Genomic DNA, 26,443 nt, shown 5'->3' on the forward strand with positions numbered 1-26,443 from the left:
ATCCCATCAGAAAGAGACTCTTTCACCTAGAGACATCTCAGTCATCAGACTGTGTCTGTTCCCCGAACTAGGAAATACAAAAAACTTCCAAACACATTTAAGGGTAAAAATTTAATTGATGTTCAACAAATAAAAAATAAATATAATACAGATGAATAATTCAAAAGCACTTATTGTTAATGATATGATTGCAGATTATAACCTGTGCTGTGTTTGACAGAAACCTGGCTAAAAACAGACGATTACATTACTTTAAATGAATCCACCCCCAAGATTACTGTTATAAAACAAGCCACGTCTGAAAGGAAAAAGGGGAGGTGTAGCTGTAATCTATAGTAATATCTTCAGAATTACTGAGAAGTCTAGTTTCAAATATAATTCTTTTGAAGTGTTGGTACTTAATGTAACATTGTCTAGTGTAAATGATAAATCCCGCTTGACATTTGTGCTACTGTATACAGGCCACCAGGGCACCATACAGACTTTATCAAAGAATTTGCTGATTTTTTATCGGAGTTAGTATTGGCTGCAGATAAAGTGCTAATTGTTGGTGATTATAATATCCATGTAGATAATGAAAAAAGATGCATTGGGATTGGAATTTAGAGACATTCTGAACTCCATTGGAGTTAGACAACATGTGTCAGGACCCACTCATTGTTGTAATCATACTTTATCACATGGAATCAATGTTGATGCTGTTGGAATTCTGCAGCAGAGCGATGACATCTCAGATCATTATCTAGTCTTGTGTATACTCTATTTAGCCAAGGTTGCAAAGCCGACTCTGTGTTATAAATATGTTAGAACTATCACTTCTGCCACTAAAGATTGCTTTATTAATACTATTCCTGATCAGTTTAATCTCCTCAGCATCCCAGACAGCTTAGAACTCAATATTGCGACAGAAACGTTTGACTCTCTCTTTTCCAGCACTTTAGACACAGTTGCTCCTTTGCGCTTAATGAAAAAAAGAAAATAGTCCAAGGCCGTGGTACAACGAGCACACTCGGGCCCTCAAGAGAGCAGCAAGAAAAATGGAGCGTAGCTGGAAGAAAACAAAACTAGACGTTTTTTGCATTTCGTGGAGAGAGAGTACGATTGCGTACAGAAAGTGCTTAAAAACTGTTAGATCTGCTTATGTTTCGACTCTCTTAGAAGAAAATAAACAACACTAGGTATTTATTTGATACAGTGGCTAAATTAACCAGAAATAAACTTCTTCTGAAGTTTCCAAAGAGCACAGCAGTAATGACTTTATGAACTTCTTTACTTACAAGATTGATAATATTAGAGAGAAAATTATAACTATGCAACCGTCTACTACAGTATCGTAGTACTACATTGTAGTCTCCCTAAGGAAAAATTCCATTAATTCGTTGCAATAGGAGAGGAAGAATTATCTAAACTCTTTAAATCATCTAAATCAACAACATGTCTGTTTGACTCTATACCGACTAAGCTACTGAAAGAGATGCTTCCAGAGGTCATAGATCCTGAAAACTTTTAAGCTGACTATTATTAAACCTCTTATAAAAAAAAACGCAACTTGTTCCTAGAGAATTAGTCAATTACAGACCGATCTCAAATCTACTTTTTTTTTTTTTTTTTTACATTCTCTTTATTAAATTTTCTACATTGGCACATACACAGAAAAAAAAAAAAAAAAAAAAAAAACTCCAACAAAATTCACTTTGCGAATACAGTGTGCAGAAATATTCTTATATGTAAACAATTAATATTTTAACACAAGTAATGATATAGGGAAGAAAGAAAGAAGAAGAGAGAAAAAAAAGGGGGGGGGGGGTAGTAGTAGTAGTAGTAGTAGTAGTGGGGTTAAGGTTCAATTATTGCTGTCTTATTAAAATAATGAATAAAGGGTTTCCATACTGCATAAAAATGATCAGTCTTACTTTTTAAGGTAAATCTAATCTTTTCAAGTTGAAGGTGGTGCATAACATCTCTAATCAGGGCAGAGCAGCTTGGTGGATTTTTTTGCTTCCAGTTGAGCAAAATCAATCTACGTGCTAAGAGTGTGACAACTCCAAGCACAATATACTGTTTTTTAGACAGCTCCACATTGTCACTATTGACACCAAAAATAGCCATAACTGGGTCTAGGTCTAGTGGTTTTCCCAACACCTTTGACAGTAATTGAAAAACTGAAATCCAATAATTACGAATATTAGGACACTTCCAAAACATATGTCCTAGTGATGCTGGCGTTTGACTGCATCTATCGCATAATGGGTCCACAGAGGAGAACATCCTAGAGAGCTTTAATTTAGACAGATGAAGTCTATGTAAGATCTTGAATTGTATTAAACCGTGTCTAATACACAAAGAAGAAGAGTGAACCCGCTCTTGTGCTGCTTCTTGTGCCAGTCTGCAATATCTATTCCAAGGTCTTCCTGCCATGCTGCTCTTACATGCTCTAATGAAACATCACCTTCCAACTGTGATAATTTATTATATACTGTATAATGGATATTCCTCCTTTGATAAATGGATTCTGTAAAAACAGTGTGTCCATCTGAGAGGTTGACGGTTCATTAGGGAATGATGAAAAATTCTTTTGAACAAAGCTGCGAGCTTGTAGATATTTAAAAAAATGTGAGCTAGGTAGATCAAATATCTGCTGTAACTGCTGAAATGTTGGAAAGCATGTATTAATAAACACATTTTGGAAGGAACGTATCCCTTTTTTGAACCAGGTCTGAAATATTGGATCAATTTGGGAAGGGAGAAAAGAATGATTAGCAGTTAATGGGGTTAAGATAGAGCATGCCTGCCATTTAAAAACTATGATCCTTTTTAGAAAGAAATGTTGTCTGTGAGTATTTCCAGTGAGGATTTAAAGTAAACCATATCAAAGTACTGAGACTGCTCTTAGAGTTAAAACTTTGCTCTTATCATCCGATTGTGTTTGAATCTCTCTATTAGTGTTACTCGATCTTAGTGCTGCATTTGACACTATCGACCACAACATTCTTCTGAATAAACTCGAAAACTATGTTGGCATTAGTGGAAATGCATTAGCATGGTTTAACTTATCTGACCATTATCAGTTTGTAGCAGTAAATGAAGAGATGTCATATCAATCACAAGTTAAGTATTGAGTACCACAAGGCTCAGTACTAGGACATTTTCTGTTCACCCTGTATATGTTACCCTTGGGAGATATCATTAGGAAGCATGGGATTACACTTGTTGTTGTAGTGCAATGTGGGATTGAATAAGTGCACTCAATAACATACACTATGGTTTCGGACACCACTACAAATGGCGGTCCCCTCAAATAACGCCCTATTTGAAGGTATAGGGGGTGATTTCGGATTCAACCATTGTATCTATCACCATCTTTTTCGTCGTGCACTTTCTACAGCCACCAGACGCGTTACACAAATTATAACTGAATAGGTGAATACACAAACTCACAGGTGCGAAATTGCTTGAGACTGCCTGGATAAAGATGTCAATCAAACTCAAGCATTATACTAAAACACATTTAATTTATTTTAGGATTTGAGATGTTATAATAATGTTTGTAATTATATTAAAACAAATGAAACAAAAATACTTTAATAAATATAATATTTGTACAATAACTGGGGCCTTGTCATAGTGAGGCCTATACCCATCAGGCCCGTCTGTTGGCTACGCCCCTGGATTTATCTAATTTAATTTGTTTGTAACTTCTTCAGTCTTGGTGTTCCTTTGTTAAGATAAACATCCTGGGATTTGCCTGTTCTCTTGTGGCCCATGGCCTGGATTTATTTGAAAAACTCTTTTGACTTGTTTATATTTATACTTTTTTTACATTTAAAGATTTATGGACATTGTTGCCTTTATCAAGTCTACTGTGGATCTGTATCCTCTTCAGCCCCTGCATTGGGTTCTTGTACTTTCTGCCTGTGTTTATTCAAGAGGATTCTAAAGACTCAAGTCCTGCCTGCCTTCTAACCAAAATAACCTTCGAATGTAATGAACTCTGGATGAAAGAGACAAACATTTAACACAAGTCTGTTGTATGTTTATTGATGATCCATAAAATAAAACATTGTGAACAACAAAAGTAACATATACAAGAAATAATCTCTTGTTGGACAATAACCTGCAAACTGCCATATAACCACCAGTCGGAGCTATTCTCTTTAAAACGAGCATGTTAATGGTTTAATGTATGCTAAAATCTTTAATGGCCTGAAACAAAACATTTTGAAAATGTTAAAACAGGACAATTTGTACAGACATGAAAAAAATTGGTTACTTTGAGCACATAACATCACCAATCAACACATTTATACAGTATTACAAAATAAAAACAAAACAAAAGTAAAAAGTAAAAACAAAAACATTTACTCATGGTTATAATTTACAGTCATAAAGTGGGAGAATGTAAAAACATACACTTAAGGACTAGCAATAAAAAAATAGGTAACACTTTATTTTACAGTGTCCTTGTTACATGTAGTTACTATAGTAATTACAATAAATTGTGCATAACTACATGCAACTAACCCTAAACCAACCCCATTCCTAACCCTATACTAAGTACATGTAGCTAATTATTACTACTCAGTACTTAAATGTATAACTATACTACACGGACACCTTAAAATAAAGTGCAACCAAAAATAAATATGATAGATTCTATAAAAATATACACCTTACTTCTGCATTTTGACAGTTAAGATGTAGGGAATGCTAATGCAGGGATGCAGTGGTTTAGATCTCACTCTCGTATGTGTGTAAGTACACTTTTAGAGAGAGAATCTCCTCATAGGTCCTACTGGTGCGACGATAAAAGTCTAGTCCTGTGAGTAACTCCACGTCCCGTAGGCGCGCTGTGTGTGTCTTCATTAGTTCCTCCACCCACTTTGAGTCGTCTTCTGAACTCTGGATGACAAAAAGTGTGTTTAATGCTGTATAGGCATGTCGTTTTTCTTCACATAAAAAAAAAAAAACTTTTCTTTGCATGCATAATACAGCGTTTTTAATTGGTTTTGCGGATCCGTGGGAACAGGGATCGTTTTGACAACGTCGTTGTGCGAAAAACACAAAGGAAAAACGTTTCCGTTTTTAGTACATCGTTGTCGTGTAAACGGCTATATGTAGAATTCAGAAACCGACACTGATGGCCCTTAAGTAAACTGCAAACAACAAACAAGCTTGTTGCTTTTACTCGTGCACACCTAATGTACAATAATGTGATTTAAGGCACCGATATACACACAGCGAAGTTCTTTTTTCTTCTTTGCTTAGAAGTAAAAAGTTGGAAATACTGGGAACACTTTGTTTTGATGGTCCCTTTTGAACTATGACTATAAGTAACTTTGCAACTACATGTCAACTAGCAGTGATTAGAGTATTAGTAGATTGTCTGCTTAATATCTGCTAACTCTTTATTGTGATGGTCCCCCAACAGACATTCTACTGACTAAGTAACTTTGCAACTACATGTCAACTTAATCTAACCCTAACCCTATAAGTTTACTAATACTCAACTAATACTCTTATGACATGTAGGTGCAATGTTACTTGCAGTCTACAGAATGTGTTAAAGGGACCATCAAAATAGAGTTTGCAGCGAACATATTCACACTGGAATTTTTAAAAGTATGATTTTGGCGCTCCTGTCCATGTAACTTGGCACAGGTAAGTTTGGTAAGTGATTGTATTAGCAGAAATTCTTCTGACAGCAGAATAGTTGCATATTTACTATCTTACATAACAGTGAGACTGCCAGCTAAGCTTCCATTTACCAATGTAAGTAATGTTACTGTAAATGTCTGGTAATAAACAGCATGAAGAGGAGAGGAGAGGAGAGGAGAGGAGAGGAGAGGAGAGGAGAGGAGAGGAGAGGAGAGGAGAGGAGAGGAGAGGAGAGGAGAGGAGAGGAGAGGAGAGGAGAGGAGAGGAGAGGAGAGGAGAGAAGAGAAGAGAAGAGAAGAGAAGAGAAGAGAAGAGAAGAGAAGAGAAGAGAAGAGAAGAGAAGAGAAGAAAACTTACATTACAGGTCTCATCATTATCTGATCGGTGTGGAAGAATGAAAGAGAATGCACTTAGAGGGCCAGCACAGGAGTCAGGAGTCTGTGTGTAATCCAGACAACTTGTAACAACAATGTAGTAATGAGTTGGGATTTGCACAGAGCCACTGACATATCTGTAAACAAAGAAAGAGTTACATACTCAGACTGAAGGATTATATAAAATTAAATTATGTACATATTAGGGCTTGTAAAATGCTAGTTTTGTGTCAACAGTTGCATTATGAATCTGATAATGGAGATATGCATACTTTTATTTGTAACCCCACATCATCTCAGATGCACAGACATTCTTTCCACTCACATACTGTCTGTCAACACAGTATTGCTTTTGCCAGAAAGAGCAAAAACCGCTGATGCTGCTGCTGCATGTGGAGTCATTTACACAAGATAAACTCTGACCCACAGACCAGTCGACTACTGGTCATTTTTTTGGGATAACTAGTAAAATCATAATGTATGCATACAGTATGTCTACACACCCCTGTTTAAATAGCTGTATTTTTATGATGGAAAAAATGAAACAAAGATAAATTATATAAGAACTATATCTATTGCCTTGGAAATGTTTTTGTAGCCCTGAGCTCCTCACCTGAGCGATACCTTTCAACAATGAGATCCTATTGATGCTTCATAAGCTCTTTGTGGTCCATGGCTCTTGTATTAGCATACAATTAATAAGATGTCAGAAAAATCTTTAGTTGAAGACAGGTGTGTACTGTTTCACATGAACTTAATGCTTAGCTAATTCAATTAGCTAATTTAGCTAAGAAAACAGTCACAAACCCAATTATCACACTCACGGCAAGTTATTAAATTTTTTCTCTTTTTTCTCTGGAATGTATCACTTTGGATTTCAGTGGCACTGCATAGGTTTTTACATCAAAGGTGCAAAAGTTCTGATATGATTTATCTTCATTTAATATTTTATATAACAAAAATCAGCTGTTTTAACGGGTGTGTAGACTTTTTATATCCACTGTATGTGCACTTAAATTTGTCAGGGTTCTCATCTGTCTGTTCTGTCTGTCTTATCTTGGTTTAATGTTTAATGCTCTGTCTCTGTTTGCTTTGGCCATGTGCCCCTCTCCTCCAGCCTCCATGTTTTCTGTTACCATGCCCCCTTGTTTAAGCCCTCTTTAAGTCATTGTTCTGAGTGTGCTCACCTGTTCCTCATCATCTCTGCTCCCTATTTATTGTGTTCTCTCTCACTAATTTTGCCAGGTCGTTGTAATTGAGTGTTTTGCTACCTGTGTTACTTATTGCCTCATTTGCTTTCTTTCCCATTGTTCCAGTTGTGGATTTCGTTGTATGTTGTTCCTGACTACGTTTTCTGTTGTGTGGGTCAAGTCAAAGTCAAGTCAAGTTGGTCTTTGTGCTTCGTTCCTTGCCTTCTGTTGGATTATGTTCACCTCCTTTCCTAACATCTCTTGTCCTGCCTGCTGTATGTCTCAATAAACTGTTTAAAACTCATTCTGTGCTTGAGTCCTCTCTCACTTCCGTGACAAAATAATGAATGTACTGTATATGCAATAAGTATTAGACTGTGAAGACAACTTACTGTTTTATTGTCTCTGCTGAATCTCTAAGACCATTGTAGTCATAGTCGAAGATGGGCCCAACGATCACATTCACTCCATTTCTCTCACTAGCATAACGTTTCACAAGTGATTTCTGGAAATAACCCCACACACCTGAGAGAGAGAGAGATGAATTGTTAAAAGTTAGGATGAGAAATGCATCTTTAAAGGACAGACCAGAGAATAAACTTTAGCATAATGATTTTGAGTGAAAGATTTAATTGAATGCATATTTCAGAATTTCTTAGTACTGTGAATTCTAGAAGTTTGCTGGAAATCTGAAAAAGAGCATCTTGTGCTTCAATGGAAGCCCAATAAACGGCTCTGGGCATTCGTAAACCACGCCTCAAATACGAGAAAATGAACATGTGGTTCCCAGACCACATCTCAGTGAGACGAGGTCTGACGTTAGCCAGGCTACATCAAGGCTGTAATGTGACTGATTATCAAGGCACACGGGATACAAGTGGGTCATTACATTTTCTCCACTGGTAGAGCCACAGACCCTGGTATCTCCCAATCATAAGACCATTTCTGCCCCAGGTTTGGCCTGGATCATCAGCAAAACTTCACCCCAGCTCCTCCCTCAGTCAGCTTCACCATAGGATCTTCCTCTGCCTGCTCCACAGGTGTCCTGTCAGTCATCAGCTCGCCAGCTTTCGGGAGGGGGTGTTATGTCATGATTATGTTCCGTTTATGTTTTTTCCTGTTCCTTCTTCACTCTATTTAGTTTTGGCTTTCTTGGTTTCTGATTATGTGCCCATTTGTTTCTATTGTTAACCATTATGTTATCCCATGTCTTGTCTAGTTCCCTTGTTTGTCATGTGTATTTGGTTTGCAGTCTTAGTCGGTTGGTTATTGTCATTGTTTTGAGTCATTGTGTTCTATGATTAATATTACTCATGCAATCACCTGGGTGTTCCTGGTTCCAATAGAAATAAAGTTCTTGTTTTGGATGCTCCACTACAACCACTCGTATGACAAATACATTCATTTATACCAGCAAAACAATTTGAAATATGTTTTTAACAAAACAATTTGTTAAATGCTTCAGAAATAGCTCTTTAAATTTAGTACAGAGTAGTAAGAGAGGATTTTTTAAAACATGTTTTGAAAAAAGACAGAGAACACATTCTGCTGTAAGCTATGGAATGGGTTGTGTCCCTCTGTGGGTGGCAGCTCAGTTAACTGCCTGAGCCTAGCACAGCTAATCTAAAGCAGACACACCATTCATCACTGCACTCTCCTTTCACCTCTGCTGCCAAACCCTCTAAATACACATTTACAGATTCCAGAGAGGCATATTACATGTGGGGAATTTGTTTGTAAACCTGAACTAGTATAAAGGAAATTTTATTTACATCTAAATTATGTTTTCTGTGAATATTTGAGTAAGCATTTTGTTTGGGTGTCTTTGTGGGAACTCATTTCCTTTGAGGGGATGCAACGTTTGTGTAGTAGTAGTAGTAGTAGTAGTAGTAGTAGTAGTAGTAGTAGTAGTAGTAGTAGCAGCTTTATTACAGTAGTAGTAGTGTACAGTTCCTTCTTCTGAAACAGAGGTGGCTCTTAGGTGGCTTGTTTTCAAAGTGCTACTACAGGCCACGCACACATATGCTTCTAATTCACAGACAGATGTACAAATTAATTCACTCTCGCACACACATTAACACTTAATTTCATTTTCACCTTTTTTTTTAGGGTTTCCTGGGGGCCATAATGGTTAAGTAAAACTTGTGATTTCCTAAAAGATACAAACCATCCCAGCAAACCTTATAGCAAACATAAAATGAGGGTAATGTTTCTTTAGATTTGTGGCTCAATAATATTTGTAAACACATTATCATAAACGATAAGACTAAAGCAGTTGCGGTTTACATTCTTGTGATATGAAAAGTGCAGATGGGAGTAAAAATAAAATGCGCGAATAAAAGAACACAGGCAGAGCCTGCTCATTTCCAACGCAATCTACAAAGAGCAGCACAAATAAGTGTTTGGTCGCAAACAAGCAGAGCCAATCAGGTACGGGGAATCTACAAACAACACAGGGACAGCAAACCAATATGTTCGGATAACGTCTGAACTGGCATTTCACAATAAGTGGAGAAAATTCTCTCCCTTTTACCACATGCTCTCTGCAGTGCCTCCACTTAGCAGCAACAATTGCAGCCATCAAAGTGCAAAATGGGTTAAGACTTGTTTTTTGGGCCGTTAAATAATGCAGCAAATACCAGTAAATTGACTACGGCATACCTTAGTAAATCACGTTGCAGGATTAATTTAAATACTCTCCTCCTATAAAGTTTCCCTGCAAGGGGAAAATCCTACAAATGCATATACAATTAGGTCAGCCTTAAAAATGACTGTGTCTATGCCTTTTCATCACAAAATATTTCACTGCAAGTCTTTTGTAAACCCTGACAGTAGTTTTTAATGCCAAAGAAGGTTTTGCGCTGGCACAAACTGTTAATAAATCTGGCACCAAGTGCTTTTAAAAAAATAATTAACTAATTAATTCTTAAAATTCAGTAAATGACAATACCTGTTTTTTGATTATTATTTAATTTAATTTGTGGGTGTAGTGGGTGGATTTAATTTTATTAACATTACCTCTGAGGGGCCTCCATGGTTTATCGGCCCATGGGCCTATCAGTCAATTCATACCTCCTACCTAACAATACAGGACTTATGTTTAAAGCTAAGCTGTGTAATCTGCCCAACTATTTAAGTCTTGATGAAGTGGAAGTAGCAACCGATCTTTTGTTCCGTATTGTGACATCCATCCGAGTGATATAAGCAGTAACTTACTAACGAACGAACGAACTTAGCCTACCTTTCTCTGATGGTGTTTCTCAAGCATCCCTCCTTCTACCCTTCTCCACCTTTAGGCTTATATTTGTCTTATATATTTATATATTATATATTGTCCTATATATATTTGTTTTATATTTGTAATCTGAGAGCTCAGTCTCAATTCAAGATCAAACCTTTAGATATAGACAGCACATCAAATCTGTTTCTCCCTTGCTCTTTAATTATATGATCAAGTGTCATTTTCACCAGAAGGTCCAGTCATGACATTTTGATTAATTACAAGGTCAAAATGTAAAAAATTAAAAGAAACATATGCACGGACGAATTGTTCACAAAATACCTATAACATGCACTCACAAAAAAAGATCTTGCCTGACTCAATGAGGAATCAATGCAAGGATTAAAGGAACACTTACGTTTGAATGCTGGATACATTGGTACAGTATTGGTAATGAGAACAGCATCATATCTCGTTTCCAGGGTGGAGGAAAGCTCTGTCAATTGTAAGATCATAATTATTTATTTTTTTAACAGACATCGAATAATAAAGTCAAAATTCTTGCAGTTTTTATACCAATTTTGTGTGAAAGCACAAAACTAAAAACACAAAAAAAACTGTACTAAAAAATATGCTCTGACCCAATTCTATCAATTGAGATATCAATTTTAATTTTATCCTTTGACACAGTTTTGGGTCCTATAAACTTGATTTTCAGGACATAAGCCCAATGCTGTACTAATTCTGTCTTGCTGGTTTCTGGAATTGGCTTATATTTAGTACATGACATTACTGAGGCTAGGGTGTACACTATAAAGAGAAGGAAGCCTCACGAGGTGGATAGAGGAAGCTGTAGGAGATCTGTTTGTCTGCGCGGTAGCTTGAGCAGGACTGACTGAAGGCTGGAAGAACTCTAATATCAGGCCGAACACAGTTACTCAGATCCTCAGTCAGAGGGGTGAAATCTACCTGCAACAGAAAAGCCACACATTCAAGTTTAAACTCTAATACAACAGTCAACAGTTTACCTATTTTATTTTTTGTGAATTGACAACAAACTAACATAATTTTGTAAATTGTACCTGCTTAGATACAGTATAAGATGTCCAGAGAGGCATAGACAAAGCTTCACTGTAGCCGCTAATGTATTCACTATGATGAAGGATGCAGTATTTGGTGCGGAACATGACCGCTGGACGACCATAAGGAAGATTCTTGTTGTCTAAAAATGAAAAATGAAAAACAAAATCAAAAGTAGGAGTAATCTCTTAATATGAAAAACAAACAAACAGAATAACAAAATAGTACTCCATCAATTAGTACATCAGTTAAAAGTCCACAAAACCAAACATTTTCAAAAAGCGATAATTTCTGCTCTTGATTCATATGGATTACAATGTCTTTATGTACATTTTGAAGTTTCAAAGTATTGGTTGTATGGACTTTAAGTGGATGGGCAAAAATTATGTTAGATTATTAAAAATATATTTGTGTTCTTAAAATGAATAAAAGTTTTTGGCTGAATAATCCCTTTAAGCCAGGCAAGGGTTAGTTCACCCAAAAATAAAAACACTTTAATTGGCAGCATGTTATTGTCACGTGTATGTTCTGTTTTGGTTTAATTCTAGTTCCTGTTTTCTTTGTTCTTATTTTCCTGTCACTAGCAATTTCTGTGAAATTTCTGTGAATACAAATGTGTCTCATTACAAATCTAGAAAAATGCTGTAATCATCTGCCCATAAAAATGTTGGAAATTATGCGAATGTAAAAACAAATCGTAGCTGGTGCCCGTTGCGTTCCCAAATGCATGCTAAACTCACAATACATGCTGTTCACTGCATTCATCCACTGTGAACCGAGCTGTTCTGAGATGCGTAAAACACAACGTTAAAGAACTTTTATGTTATAAAGATAAGTATTAATATATCTTCGGTTAATGATAAAACTGTGGGGGACATAGTTCATGAATGGGAAACACTGTTCCATATGACTTTCTTTCTTCTGTAAAACACAAAATGAAAAATTCTGCACAATTAAATTGATGGGGGCTCCAAAAAGGACCTTTAGCTATTCCCTTTCAATAGGCAAACAATATTAAGATAACACTCAATATGAACCATTGGCTGTACATCAAAAAGCTGTTCAGCATCACTAAAGCATTCCAAAGAGAAGGGAAAGGAGTTACCATCAATAACTTGTCTCAGTCGTTGATTGAGCTCTTCCACTTTGTTCTGTAACAGACAGAGCCACAGTGACTCCAGGTTATAGCCTCTTACAAGGGTCACTTTCATTGCCCTCTGCCCCCTATTTTTTGAACGCAACTGCAAAAGATTAAAGGAGAAAATCTCCAGCAAGAGATCTACATCTGAGCAGAAGGCAAAAGCACTTTCAGAGGCAAGAGGATGAATCACCTTGATCCAATACAAGGAAATGTCAAAATAATCTAGGCCAGGGGTTTTCAAACCGTTCCTGGAGCCTCCCCAGCACTAACGATTTTTGGATGTCTCCCTTCTCTAACCCAAGTGAATTAAGTCATCGGCTGAATAGCAGAGTACTCCATGACCTGAGTTGGTGTGTCCAATAAGAGAAACATCCAAAATGTGCAGTGCTGGGGAGGCTTCAAGAAACTTTGAAAACCCCTGATCTAGGCAGTTCAAGAGAAAAGCAATGGCAGCCAACTATCATTTCTGAGCAGGACTCTAGGGAAAAACTTACAGACATTAAAGCATGCAACAATGATAACTGATAAAAGCATGGGTACATGCACACACTTTACAAGCACTTTACAAGATTTTATGAGGGTTTCTGCAAATAAAAATAAACTGTGATAGTATATGAAATGCAACAGTAAATACTGCTTTAGAATCTGGTCATCTACCTCATTAAATTGCAATCATAAAATGTAGCACAATAATCCTGAACTGTATGTTTTAAAATAGAAACAAACAGAAGGAACTAAATCTACTAATTACTAAAATAGAAATGATGAGAAATAACTAAATCTTCTAAACTATAATTTCTCAGGAATTGTGAGTAATGCAGTGATGTTCTGGGTGGTTGCCAGCACATTGCTGAGTTGTTGTTTACTAGCCGAAAAAATTAAAATAAACCTTGCCAAGTGTCTATGATATTCTGGTCCCAAAATATGATATGGGTCCCTACTTCAGTGAAAGTTCATGAGATGTATTTTGCTTGTTTTATTACCTGCCAGATAAAAAAAAAAAGTCAAATTGCTTAAAGTAATAGCACAATGGGGACAAATTTCCAAAGTTCGATATCATGGTAATTAAAATCAACAGTAATATCGATGCCTGCCTCAGCAAACACCAATAATAACCTAGCTTTTAAGTGTTTAGAATCAACATTTCTTAGCAAAAGTTTAAGAAGATTAATAAAGATCTGAAAGTACTCTATTGCTGACCTTGTCTTCACAGGTGCAGCCCAGATCATCATTAACAGCTGTGACTAGTCCTGCAGGGTTTGGCTTGGACACTTCTTCAGGCATGCTGGGTGCGTACAGAGGGGTCCTTAGGAGCTGGTTAAGGCTACCATGGGTACCATTGTTAGGGGCTGGTTTCAAGCCAAGGAGATCTGGGAAGATCATGGAGGCAAAAGATTTGATGTGCTGATGTGCTTGTAAAGCATTAAACAATCAAGTGTTATTAGAGTTGCCAAGTATGCAGTTTTTATCGTATTGAGCAACTTTTACATGTTTGCTGTGGGTATTTTTTATTTATTTAAATGTATAATGATTTTTTAATTGTTTAAATTGTATAAATTTATTAAATTAATTTATGAATGAATTTCAATGAATTTCAATTACATTTATATGAAATAATACTACTTTTAATCAATTCTTAGATCCTAACTGATCTCTGATGCAAGACAGAAGAGGGCACTCACAGACTTTACTCACTATAATGCCACTAATCCATTATTACATTGATTTATATAGAAAAATAGTGCAAGAACTTAGGGAAATGTTTAACTTTCCAAAGATTTTAAGCTGCTTATATCGGGGAAATATTTTTTTTTGCATTTGCTTTGTGAGTGGATATATTTTGAGCTTGCCTAATTTTGGTTGGACATTTACCTGTCCTTGTCATGCAGACCTGGCAACCTTGATCATTATGCAAATGTTATGAATAGAGATCAGTGCTTTTGTATTAAAACTCAAAATTAATTGTAGTAGTCAAGATCAAGTCTAGAGAATGAAAAAAAATGAAAGGCAGTTTTTCTCACCGCACATGACATTGTAAAGCTCAATATTCTCAAATGGTGGGATTTTTGTCTTGAATTTAAAAGCTGGTCCATATCCAAGGAAAATGGTCTGAAAAAAGCCAACATAAGTAACTAATGTACCACAACTTTAACATAACACTTTCAGCTGTATAGCCATTAAAAAAGCAATTCAAACAACAAACCTGCATGCTGTTGATCTTATTGTCATATCCGTGATCACCAGCAAACCCACATTTCCCATGATTCCTTTTGGTTTCATAGAACTTTCTGTATCAAACAAGACACAACAATAGTAGGTCATTGCAGATTCTATCTCAAGAAAAACATTAGGAGGAGACATGCAGCAATAGTCAAAAGTCAACATTCCTAACCTGTTGTATTTTTTCTATGACTATAGAAAAAAAAGTATGGGAGGACTTAAAGGGATACTTCACCTCTGGGAAGATGAATGTGTATTTAAAATAGGTCATTTAAGTAGAAGAAATGTGAAGAAATTTTTGAATTTGGAGCTTTCTAGACTGAGAAAAGCCAGAAAATGTATTTTTGGCTTATGTGGATGAAAGACAACAACTCCCAGAATGCACTTGCTTCGCTGTCTTAGGAGGCCACGCCTACCGGTAAGAGTGCGCAGTTTAAAACAACAAAGCTAGCCTACGTGATGAGTTTGCGAGGGATTTAGAGATAGCCCAAAATGTCCGGGATTCGGCTTTTGCGTTCTACAGTCGCCATTCATCATGTTTACTGTGGCGAGCAGGACGAGGCTGACGGCCGCGGGAGAACAGCGCGAGGCCGGTGGCATGATTACTGAGACGCGCCGGGTCTCCCATCTCTCACGGAGGAGCGGGAATTTTTCTTAGCAATGGTAAAACGCACATCAACCGATCACTTGTTTAGCGTTCATGTAAACACTACATTCAAATTCACCACTCGGAATGAATTCAGTTAGATTGAAACAAAAGGTGTGCATGTAAACAAGGAATAGCGACCGCAGAAAGCAAAAGCTGAATCCCGTACATTTTGAACGATCTCGCCCGCCGGACAAGTCCGGGAAAAGGAGGATGGTTACTTACTCAGCTTTCTCCTACTATTCAGCTTTCTCCACAGAACAAGAGCCTGCTAGCTTAGCTTCCAAAGAAAGACGGCTGACACTGTGTACATTCTGTGAGTGAGATCCCACCCTGTATGGGCGGGCTGAAAACATGCGGAACAACGCCATCTACTGGCTGTAGTCTTTAGCCTCTGTCCAGAAAATCCTCCGATGATGCAAAATGACGATTTTTGCGTCATCGGAGGATTTTTTCCAGACAAAAAATACATAAATCTCTTGTCTCAGGGGGATATGAGGGTGGAAAGCATGGTAATTCTAAAATACTACAGGTTTTCTACTAATACAAAGCTTAATGCTAAATCCTGAAGTAACCCTTTAATTTTATCAGTCACAATAAAGTAATTTCACTTGTGATCCAAAAAAAAAATCTAATCGTGTCCTACATTTTGGTTCTTGTTAAATGGATCACTCTCACTCACACACAAATCACAATTTTGATTCCATGTTATCCATAAGAATAAAGGTGTGAATCTTCACTGACTTGCTTTAATAACGTTTCAAAAGTTAACAATTCGGTTACAAATCGATTCTCAATGCATCACGATGGGGTACTAGGAGTTAGTATTGTCAGTATCCCTGACCAATACCAGTGAAATACAATGATTCTTCAAGCTAATTTTGATACCAATGATGAAAAGAAATGTTAGTGAACACCTCTAAACAACAGTTTAACTACTTTAAGTATTTAATTTGGTTACACTTAATTTTAAGGTGTCGTTGTTGCAGTGTAATTATATATTTAAGAACTGAGTAATATTAAGCAACTACATGTACTTACTATATGGTTAGAGTAGGATTAGGATTTGTTTGAGGGTTAGTTGCATGTAATTATGTATAATTTACTGTTATTACTATGGTAAGTACATGTTACAGTCACGTGGTAATGTTGCAGATGTCATGCTTAAATACTGAACATAAAAGTCCAGTGTTTAAATTCCCTAGCATAAATCAGTATTTAGAAGTCACTGAACATGCTGAGTGAAGCTGTGTCCCAGAGCCAAATGGCTTGTATGAAGCACACTTAACCTCAGTCATCACTGTGCTGTAAACTGTCCGTTTTAAATCAGTGGAAAGCAGACACTACATTAAATCCAGATATTCCAGCAATACGTCTTAGCCCCAAAAGCATTCAGCATCTTCAAATAACAAGAGACCTGCTCATAAATATTCTATTTCATTTCATAAAACCTGAGTAGTTGATTTAACTGTCTGCTTCATGCAAGGACCTACAGGCCAGGTGAGACTACCCTAACTATGAAGTAGTTCACTTCATGAGTCTGGTGCCACCGATTAGACATGACTATATCTCTACCAGTGTGCCTGAAAGCTTTCTTTCATTAGGTATCTAGTGTCAGCCAAAGCAAACAAAGGAGGGTGTCCCAACCCGGCTGTGAGGAACCGTCTCTGGACCTGCCTCTCTTTTTCTGCATCCTCATCTATGGTGGATGTGTTGTAAACCAATGGCTAATTTCAGTGACCTCACTGATTTTCCTTTTTGGAGATTACAGCTTTCCATTTCAGTTGGAAATGAGCATTCCAGGGATTACAGTGTGGTTTTAAGCATCTAAAGAAAAGCTAAAAACTAAAAAGGTACTTCAACTGAGCAGCATACACTGCAAAAAAAAAAAAAAAAAATTCCTTTATCAGTATTTTTGTCTGGTTTTCCACTATTGAAATATCTGTATCTTCATGACAGTCAAAATTGAAAGATATTAATACTTGTTTTCAGAGAATATATTTTGAATCAAGCCTATTTTATAGTATAATTCTAAGAACATTTAGTAAAATAAAATAAGAGAAAATGTTACCACTTTACAATAAGGCTCAATTGGTTAATGCATTAGGCATCATGAACTAATAATGAACAACAGTATTTATCGATCCAGGTTAATGTTATTTCTACACACGCTTTTAACATTTCAAGTTGTGTAAATTTATATTAATGAATGTATTATGAATACATAACATGAATAAACAAGGAACATTAGTATATTTATACATTTTTATCCAACATAATTTTGCCTCTCGAGTAAATGTATCTAGTTTTATAGATGATTGGATATTTTTATTGGAAAATAAAACAAAGTACTCCTTAAGATTTTCTTTTTGTAAGTTTGAGCATCTTTTAAGAAACATTCACAAACTCAGTAATTTTAACAAAGAAGGCTTATATTATTTACCGTGCTATGTGCCATTTCCTCTCAACCATCAAGTGAATCTCCTCGATTCTGTGGTTGTTGGCATAGTGCAAACGTTTGGGAAGGTGCTGCTTCAAGTATGGTTTGAAGTGCTGGTCTGGCTTTTTACACTGTAGGAGAACCAAGTTTGGTGAAGTAGAACAGTGCATTCTGTACTGAAACATTCAAAGTACATTTTAAATTAAACCATTAAAATAATCAATATACAGTGGTCCTAAAAGTATTTAGAGACTACTGGAGACTAGTCACACAAATAATACTAGACTTTCCGCAGAACTATCTTCACTTTTCTGAGCCATTTTTACAAAGAGTTTTAACCAACTTTTTAGTGGTTGAATAAAGTAAGTTCCCCTCAAGTTCACAGAGATGTGGTAGGAAAGTAACCACAGGATAGGTCATTACATTAACTATGGACAAGTTTTACTATGTTTGACAACCAGAAAGTGTCACATTTTGGGCCCACTGTTCTTATAAAAGGCTTATGATGGAAATGAATATGATGTAAAGTTACAGTAAGTATATCATTATAAAGAAATTTAAAGAATGTCACTTACTGTAAGGTTTGCTACAACTGCTTTTGCATCGTCTAGAGAAAAAAGAGAAAAATGTAAATGTTTTGATGCCAGATGCTTTTAAAACAAAATAATTCCTAGAAATAGTGCATTATACTCTATTCTAGTTTCTTAAGTCACATGCTCTCAACCCAATTTTCAATTGTAATGTGACATTTCATTAACACCAACCAATAGCCCACACAGGCCCTAGGTGACATCAGCCAAAAAGAGAAAGTAATTTAGGCACAGTAAGCTATTACACAAATTAGGGAAACATATATATTTTTTCTAAGGACTAATGTGCTGATAAATTGTGAGAAAGAATTAAGGAAAAAAATTGAAGTCAATTTTGGTTACATGTTGACTTAAAAAATAAAACTACACAAATTTAAACCTGTAACAAAGTGTGTAAAAAAGGAAAAAATATTTTTCTTTCTTAGACTGTTTTGATTTGATTGTACTCAATTTGTTCGAACACTAAGGATATACAGTATTTACCAAAAAAATCCTGTGATTTCTAATGCAACTAGACAAGGACAGGCTAAAATTCTCCTTCTGCTTTTTAATAACTAACATTTAGAGTTGTTTGGATTTCGGGCTCTGATCCTTCCCAGAGAGCCAGGAATTAGGATGATGTCATCTGTGTTGGACATGTAAGAGCTTAGGAACTCTGTGCGGTCACAATGAGCTTCCTCCATGCCTGAAGAAGAAAAGACATTTATAATTGATTTGCAAAAAAAAAAAAGGCATCATCCCTAGAAACCCTAAACCAGGACTTCTAAATGTAGTACCATGGTCTCCAACCAGGATGATATTGACACAACGGTGCAGTTTCATCTGTTTCAGGCCATTCATCAGCTGTCCAATCACCTTATCAATCTCCCTCAGAGCACTGTCAAGCTGTAGAATGAAACAACATTTGTATAATGCTCAAGGTGAAACATCAATATACTTCAAATTTACTTGAGGCAAGTTTGAATTGACACACTATGGTTAGTGAATGTGAGCAGCGTTTGCAATGAGTCTGTATTTGTGCTGAGAAGTTTGTTTTCATTACTACTACATTTGTAGCATGACCATATATGATTAGATGAGTAATGTGTGTGACTGAAGCCGATGTGAGAAACAAGGTCAGCCAACTGATTTCATGAACTATATGATTCCTGTACAATCTGCTTACCTCGGTGCTGTGGGGTCCTAATTTGTGGCCATAGGAATCCAGCTGTTCAGAATGCATTGCATAAACATATGGCCTGCAAAAACACAGACACATGTTACCTTTAACCCAAAAAAACCCCCTCAAAAATACAAAAAACAAATAGTATCTATTACTAGTAAATAGTACTATCTACAAAGCCACAGTTACTAAAAGGCAAAGTCTAACATTAAAGCAATTAAAAACGAATAATGTACCACATAGTGAACCCAAAGAGAAACATGTCAATGTCCCATTCACTATAAAATACAGAATATTGAACTTAGTTGAGTAAAAATGAATGATTGGAGGGAGTTTTTAGGAGATTAAGAACATTTTAAATGAAATGCTCAACCAAAAATGTATGTTCATAAAGCATTTAGGGGGGTGTTTACAATAAATAATACACACTGACCTCTCTGCATCCGGAAGGTGAAGCCATTGCAACATAGTCAGAACTCTCCTTTCCAATGGAATGCCACTGTTAATATACCACACATCAGAATTGGTGCATACACACAAATACTACGTAAATACAGAACATGCACAAAAATGGCCCTTTAAAATTATTTAGTCACCATATTCAGGCAAATTTAAAGCATATATAGCTGAAGTTTTCTCAAAGAACTGTCGGCTGGGCAGTTTTGGCAAACCTTTGTATCTGAGTTTGAGGCCTGCACAGCACATAGTGTTTATGTAGGGTATCATGGGTCAAGGGAGCAAGAAAGATTTCAATCAATCTCTACAGGAAACCCTTTCCCCACTACCACCTCCACTCATCCTATCCTCCTGTCCAGTTGTATCAACATTAGGTCAATGTATGCACTAGCTAGGGCTCCCTAAACATACTGGCTTAGATAAGAATATGAGATTTAATTTCCTCCAGCTTTGAGGCCAAAGTAAGTAGCTCTGAAAAGCACTTTGCCCTTCCAATTTGCTTAATTCAGTATGCAGTTGATCTAAAGTATGCAGGGCCTTGATTTCACTATATAGGACCTTTTATCATAAATTGCACGCAAAACAGTTCAAGCTGTCTCTTTCTATGCCTGAGTGAAAAAAACCCTGAGTGCAGAAAATCAAAAATGTTAGTGCAGATGAGGAGACCTTTGTGTTACAGTCCTAGGAAAGCCTAGGACTTGCCAGAGAGCACATAGAACAAAAACATGTGATTTCCTCTGTCATATGAAATTTCACTAGTGCAGTTCAGTTGTAATTTTAATGTCCTTTTAAGAAAATGTGAGTGGTGCTTGCCTGTGCAAAACTCTACATGCCATTGCTTTGTGGTTTCTAGAGTGATGTTTGATGTTTGTTTTACTGGCCCACAACATGCCCACCTAGGTCCACCTAGAAAATTGTGAGATTGCACACCTCTACTCAACAAGCCACATGATCTGAGGTATCACTCATGTCCGTAACATAAACCGTATGTAATGAGTTATTTAATTAGCCATGTAACAGAATAAAGACATTAAATATACATTGTTTGCATTTGAGTTTGGATCATGTTGACTTACACTGGCCAGAAAAATGTACCAGCCTTTACTCCCTGTTTCACTGCTGTTATCCAGATCTAGAAATGGAAGAACATGTGTTATCAGAGAAAATGTTGTACTACTGTGGAAAAAGAGTTTTTCCTTTCACGTTTATAAGAACAATCTGTCTCTCATTTTACACCTCAGACAACCTGATAGATCCTTGGACAAAAAAAAAAAAAAAGGGATCACAATTCATAAATGAGAGACAACTGTTCTATATGTTTGGGTAATTTTCACAAGTGTTTGGCAGAACTTTTCAAACTGGAGTGACGAGGCTATGTAAGTACCATTTGTGATGGCCTCATTTACCGTCACAGCTCAGTCAGTGAGGTCTAGAAACAGCCAGAAGAAATAAAGTTCAGTGAAAACTAAGAATTGATTCCAGCTGCTGGGCTAATAGCTGACATGTGTGTTGGAGATGTCTCCTTGTTTTCATGTAGCTTGCACATGATCACAGATCTAAAAAGCTCACTTACATTATGCTTTATGATTCCACTGCTTGCACTTTCATAAAACTGTGCCGGTGAGGTATGTACATGACTGGATTGACCTTTGATAGTTAAAATTTGAGTAGCCTATTGTTCCTGGATAGAGCTATCTGTCATGGAAATATATATGCCTATTAATTTCACACTTTTTAGAGGTGAAGTTTGCAAGCAACTTGTATGTTGCTTCATTTTTGGAACTTCATTTTTGGATGAACTATCCCTTTAAAAAAAAAAAAAAAAAGGAATGGAATGGAATAGTAACTCACAGGTTGTCCTCCCCACCATCGATGGTTGAGCTTTTCTTTCCCACGGAAGTTAAAGTTAGCATCAAAGCCAGGGTCATGCATGGAGTTACCCACAATTCCATGTGACTCAGGATAAAGACCCTAAAGCAAAGAAAAAACAAAAGAAAAATGTTCAAATCAAACTGTTTAAGATGTGTGGTAGATTTTGCCATTTGCACCTGACTTAAGTTTACCTGGGGCATCAACACCACAGTTGACACTTAACAATATGTATACTCTAGCACTGCGTCGACAGTGGATAACTGGTTTCGAGCCGGTCGACGTCTCAACCTTTTTGAACACTATCACTTGGGAATATAAGGTCTTTATTGTTCCACTAACCTGCTCCACTAAACACTATCATTTGAGAATAGAAGTAAGATCTCTAGTGTCTTGCCGGCTGCACAGCAATAGTCAAACAGACTCCAGACAATGCCTTTGAGTGTGCTTTAATCACGGCCGGAGGACCGCAGACCAATTTCAGAGAGAATCGCACCAGCAAAAAGACAGTTTTTACAACAGTTTTTATAGAATAGGAGCATGGCAAAGGTGACATGATTCATAACATAATTTTTCTACAATATGATTGGTTCTTCATATGTAATTCAGCAAACCCTTCTGTTAATAGGTAAAAGCAAATCCTGATTTCTTGATTACTTCACCTTGTTATTCAAAGTCATGAGCTTATATATTTAGATAACTGTCTAGTTTAATTCCCCCTTTTTGTTATATTCAGATATAATTCAGACAACACACTGACTTTGGCCCAAGGTTTGGGGACATTTAGGTTTCAAAAGCACATACTTGTTAATCCTGCAAGAAAAATACAGAAATAATATTATAATTTAAAGTTGTAATTGCAAGTTTACATTCCCCTTGTAGAACCTAAATCCTATCATTAAAAAAGTACCATAGATATTGTATTTTTTTCCCACTAAGTTAAAAAAAAAAAAATAAATGCAAAAAAAGAAAGATAAACATCTTGCAGATTCTGCAAACATATGAGCAAAAGTAAAAGAAGGTACACAAAATTAATACATACCGTTGCAATTGTATACAAATTCGGGTAGGTTTTGGTGGGGTACATAGGTCTCATGTATGGTGCATGGGTTCCACATGATCCTACAAGAGAAATGACAAGTCATTTTTAGGACTGTTAATCGAAGGCATTAATTTAGTACAAAATATATATATTGCAAACTTCCCTTGCAATTTTGAGGTTGTGAGGGATAGACTGACAGCCTTTACAGTGACATGAAGGTCCTAGTTCAAATGTAAATTTCAGAGCCCACAACTTTCACAACTGTTTTGTGAAGTATGTTTCTGCTGAAAGTTTTGGAAAGATGAGCTGAAAAATTACCATGTCGTTAAACAGCAGTATACAATCTATTGAACAAATTATACTTCTATCTCTTGAGATAATCTTGTTTTCAGAAATTTAATATGGTGCTACCCTGCCAAAGGTCTTAGTAGACCTAAGGTCTATTAGCACATATAGAATACATGTTCTGTGAACAAGAATGTGTCCTAGGTTGACTGTGTTTACTTTGTATATTGTCTTCAGAAAAGCTCAACTGCAAAATGGATTGCTGTAGGCTGCAGGCCAGTAATAAGTGGGGGAAAAGTCAGCAAAGTTTTCTCTGAATCAAACCACACAAATTCAGAATCGATTCTTGGGTTTAATTTTAAACCCCTGCTGCGCATGATGGCAATTTTGTGTTCGCTAAAGACAGAGTCTATTTGCTAATTCCACAAGGAAAAAGAAAAAGAAAAATTATAAACTATATATATATATATATATATATATATATATATATATATATATATTAAATTGGATATATAGTACAACAAAACTTACCAGCATAAAAACAGTACACTCACATAAAGCAATATATACTATATAACAAATAGTAACTATACAATGTGATTTTTTTTATATTGTAGTAAAATGTAAACCACATTATCGAGCAGCTCTCTATATAAAGTTGGATGTATAAGGATACTAACACTATTGGATGAGAACTGAATTTAGCTGGACCATGAGCTGGACAATGACATCACTTTTTTCTGTAGAACTGCTTTATATATTAAATGAACTCTGTTTGCATCATTGAATCATTTTCCTGTTATCACTGTAAAGCTGCTTTGAAACAATATGTATTGCCCTAGTGAAATAATATACCTATACCAAAATATATTTAAAATACATTTATTTCATACTAAGTATACAACAAATCTATTAACATATTTACTGACATATCGCTTGAGACTTACTGATATAAATATTATAATTAAACTTTATTTGGAGTACTTCTTTATTTCACATTTCTTAAATAAAAAAAATATATAAACAAAAATCACTAGGGTGTATAAAGCGCTATATAAATAAAGGTGACTTGACTATATCCAACTTTATCCGCATATATATGCGGATAAAGTTGGATATAGTCAAGTCACCTTTATTTATATAGCGCTTTATACACCCTAGTGATTTTTTTAAATGTTTTTTTTTATTTAAGAAATGTGAAATAAAGAAGTACTCCAAATAAAGTTTAATTATAATATTTATATCAGTAAGTCTCAAGCGATATGTCAGTAAATATGTTAATAGATTTGTTGTATACTTAGTATGAAATAAATATATATATATATATATATATATATTAACATAATTATTTGATGTAAATCTGCTTTGAAACAATATATTGTGAAAAGCGCTATACAAATAAATTTGACCTGACTTGACAGAGTTTAGAAAGGGTAAAGCTAAAGATTACTATAGTGCAATTTATGCAGTTTCATAGCACAAGATTTGTGAGCATATCCCAGGGTCCTATGTTCCCTAGATTTACAGTATATGGTACATATTAAACACATGAAAATGTGTCTTATGTTCCCAGGGTCCTATGTTCCCCAGTTCAAAGGTCAGTTAACGCATTAAGTAAACTTTTTAAAAGGTCAGGACTCACTTTCCCAGGGTCCTATCAACTTTATAAACATCTACCCCTAAACCTCACCTGAAGAAGCTATGACCTTTTGTGATTCTAATACTCTAACCATATGTTTAGTTCTCTAGTCAAGGCCTGTTATATAGTACACCAGTGCTGGGGAAAAGAAAACCCCTTTGACAAGTTCCCACAATAACCCATGTCATATTAAAGGTCCCGTTCTACGTGATCCCATGTTTCAAACTTTAGTTAGTGTGTAATGTTGTTGTTAGAGTATAAATAATATCTGTAAAATTATAAAGCTCAAAGTTCAATGCCAAGCGAGATATTTTATTTAACAGAAGTTGACTACAAAAAACGGCTCGATTGGACTACACCCCTCTACTTCCGTCATTAGTGACATCACCAGAACCGTGTTTAGACTAACCTCCGCCCACAGGAACACAGGCGTATTGATGGCGAAATGTCAACAGATGGTTGATGTTTATCTATAATCGGATACCGCAAAAGTTTAATTCGAAGTTAGTTTGCTCTGTCCATTTCACCACGAACTGTTTTTCTAACCTGGGATAATATCAAGCAGGCTTCTCTCAGCGTTTCATACTGACGAAGGGGACAATTTCAACTATATTCCAGCAAGCGGTAAGTACAAGTAGTGATTTAATATGGAAGTAGCGATCAACTTCACATCGTTTCTCTTAGTAGGATGAAAATAATCTAACTTAAACTGTGATTAATATACAGAAAGCGATCAAAGAACAATCCCTTTCCAATCGTCCAAGCTGTCAATCACACAGCGCGAGTTTATATGGACACTTGCCAACACTCGTTATGAAATCAATGACGCTGTTACACTGCACAACGAAGCTCTTACTGTATTTATATGCCTCATGTTTGCATTGGTGAAATCATTAGTGAGTGCAGAAACTGCGTTGCAATGATAAGATCTTTTTTCACGTGATCAACAGACTGTCATCTGCTCAATGCTCGTCACTGCAATTTTTTATGTGATTGAAAGAGATCTAAATACTTAAAAAACTTCTCACGATTCGTTAATCCCGATAGCTGTAATAGTAAAAACGTATAATAGCTGTAATAGTAAAAGTTTTCCAGATAGTTCCACATGTAATGCCAGATATTTCATATGCAAGCATTTCAGCCAATCACAGCAGAGGGCGTTTACACTGAAGTCTCTCAGCAGACACGCCCCTTCAAACAGAGTGTTCAAACCAGGGAATGAAATCAGGCTAGGAAATATGCCTTTTATTTCTAAATTATAAAAAAATTTGATCTAAAAAACATACTAACATTATAAGGGCACCCCTGGAAACATGATAAAATAATAAAAATAATCCATGGAATGGGACCTTTAAGCAAAAACAGTGCTTGAAATACATTTTTTTTTTTTTTTCAGGTTCCCACACTGTAAAAATAAACCTGTAAAATTGACAG

The 26,443-nt window shown here is 36.0% G+C and overlaps 1 protein-coding gene across 3 annotated transcripts in view; it reads right to left on the minus strand.

Annotated features, from left to right (window-relative positions):
- Positions 1 to 3,049: 3,049 nt before the first annotated feature.
- Positions 3,050 to 26,443, minus strand: part of enpp2 (ectonucleotide pyrophosphatase/phosphodiesterase 2) — a 33,166-nt gene continuing 9,772 nt past the window's right edge. For 2 of the 3 annotated variants that reach the window (XM_084435543.1, XM_084435544.1), the window contains exons 7-25: positions 23,086 to 23,165; positions 22,026 to 22,145; positions 21,251 to 21,306; positions 20,152 to 20,217; positions 19,722 to 19,794; positions 19,333 to 19,441; positions 19,116 to 19,241; positions 18,542 to 18,573; positions 17,970 to 18,097; positions 14,864 to 14,948; positions 14,682 to 14,769; positions 13,861 to 14,030; positions 12,625 to 12,760; positions 11,522 to 11,661; positions 11,273 to 11,408; positions 10,858 to 10,935; positions 7,612 to 7,744; positions 6,013 to 6,166; positions 3,050 to 4,899 (exon numbers count right to left, since the gene is read on the minus strand). In XM_084435543.1, the coding sequence (XP_084291669.1) occupies positions 4,729 to 4,899; positions 6,013 to 6,166; positions 7,612 to 7,744; positions 10,858 to 10,935; positions 11,273 to 11,408; positions 11,522 to 11,661; positions 12,625 to 12,760; positions 13,861 to 14,030; positions 14,682 to 14,769; positions 14,864 to 14,948; positions 17,970 to 18,097; positions 18,542 to 18,573; positions 19,116 to 19,241; positions 19,333 to 19,441; positions 19,722 to 19,794; positions 20,152 to 20,217; positions 21,251 to 21,306; positions 22,026 to 22,145; positions 23,086 to 23,165 (2,081 nt within the window). In that variant the 3' untranslated portion in view covers positions 3,050 to 4,728. The remainder of the gene's footprint in view (positions 4,900 to 6,012; positions 6,167 to 7,611; positions 7,745 to 10,857; positions 10,936 to 11,272; positions 11,409 to 11,521; positions 11,662 to 12,624; positions 12,761 to 13,860; positions 14,031 to 14,681; positions 14,770 to 14,863; positions 14,949 to 17,969; positions 18,098 to 18,541; positions 18,574 to 19,115; positions 19,242 to 19,332; positions 19,442 to 19,721; positions 19,795 to 20,151; positions 20,218 to 21,250; positions 21,307 to 22,025; positions 22,146 to 23,085; positions 23,166 to 26,443) is intronic. The other variant, XM_084435545.1, reaches the window with a different exon arrangement.

This window comes from Rutilus rutilus (genome assembly GCF_951802725.1).
Source record: "Rutilus rutilus genome assembly, chromosome: 17".
NCBI lineage: Eukaryota > Metazoa > Chordata > Actinopteri > Cypriniformes > Leuciscidae > Rutilus > Rutilus rutilus.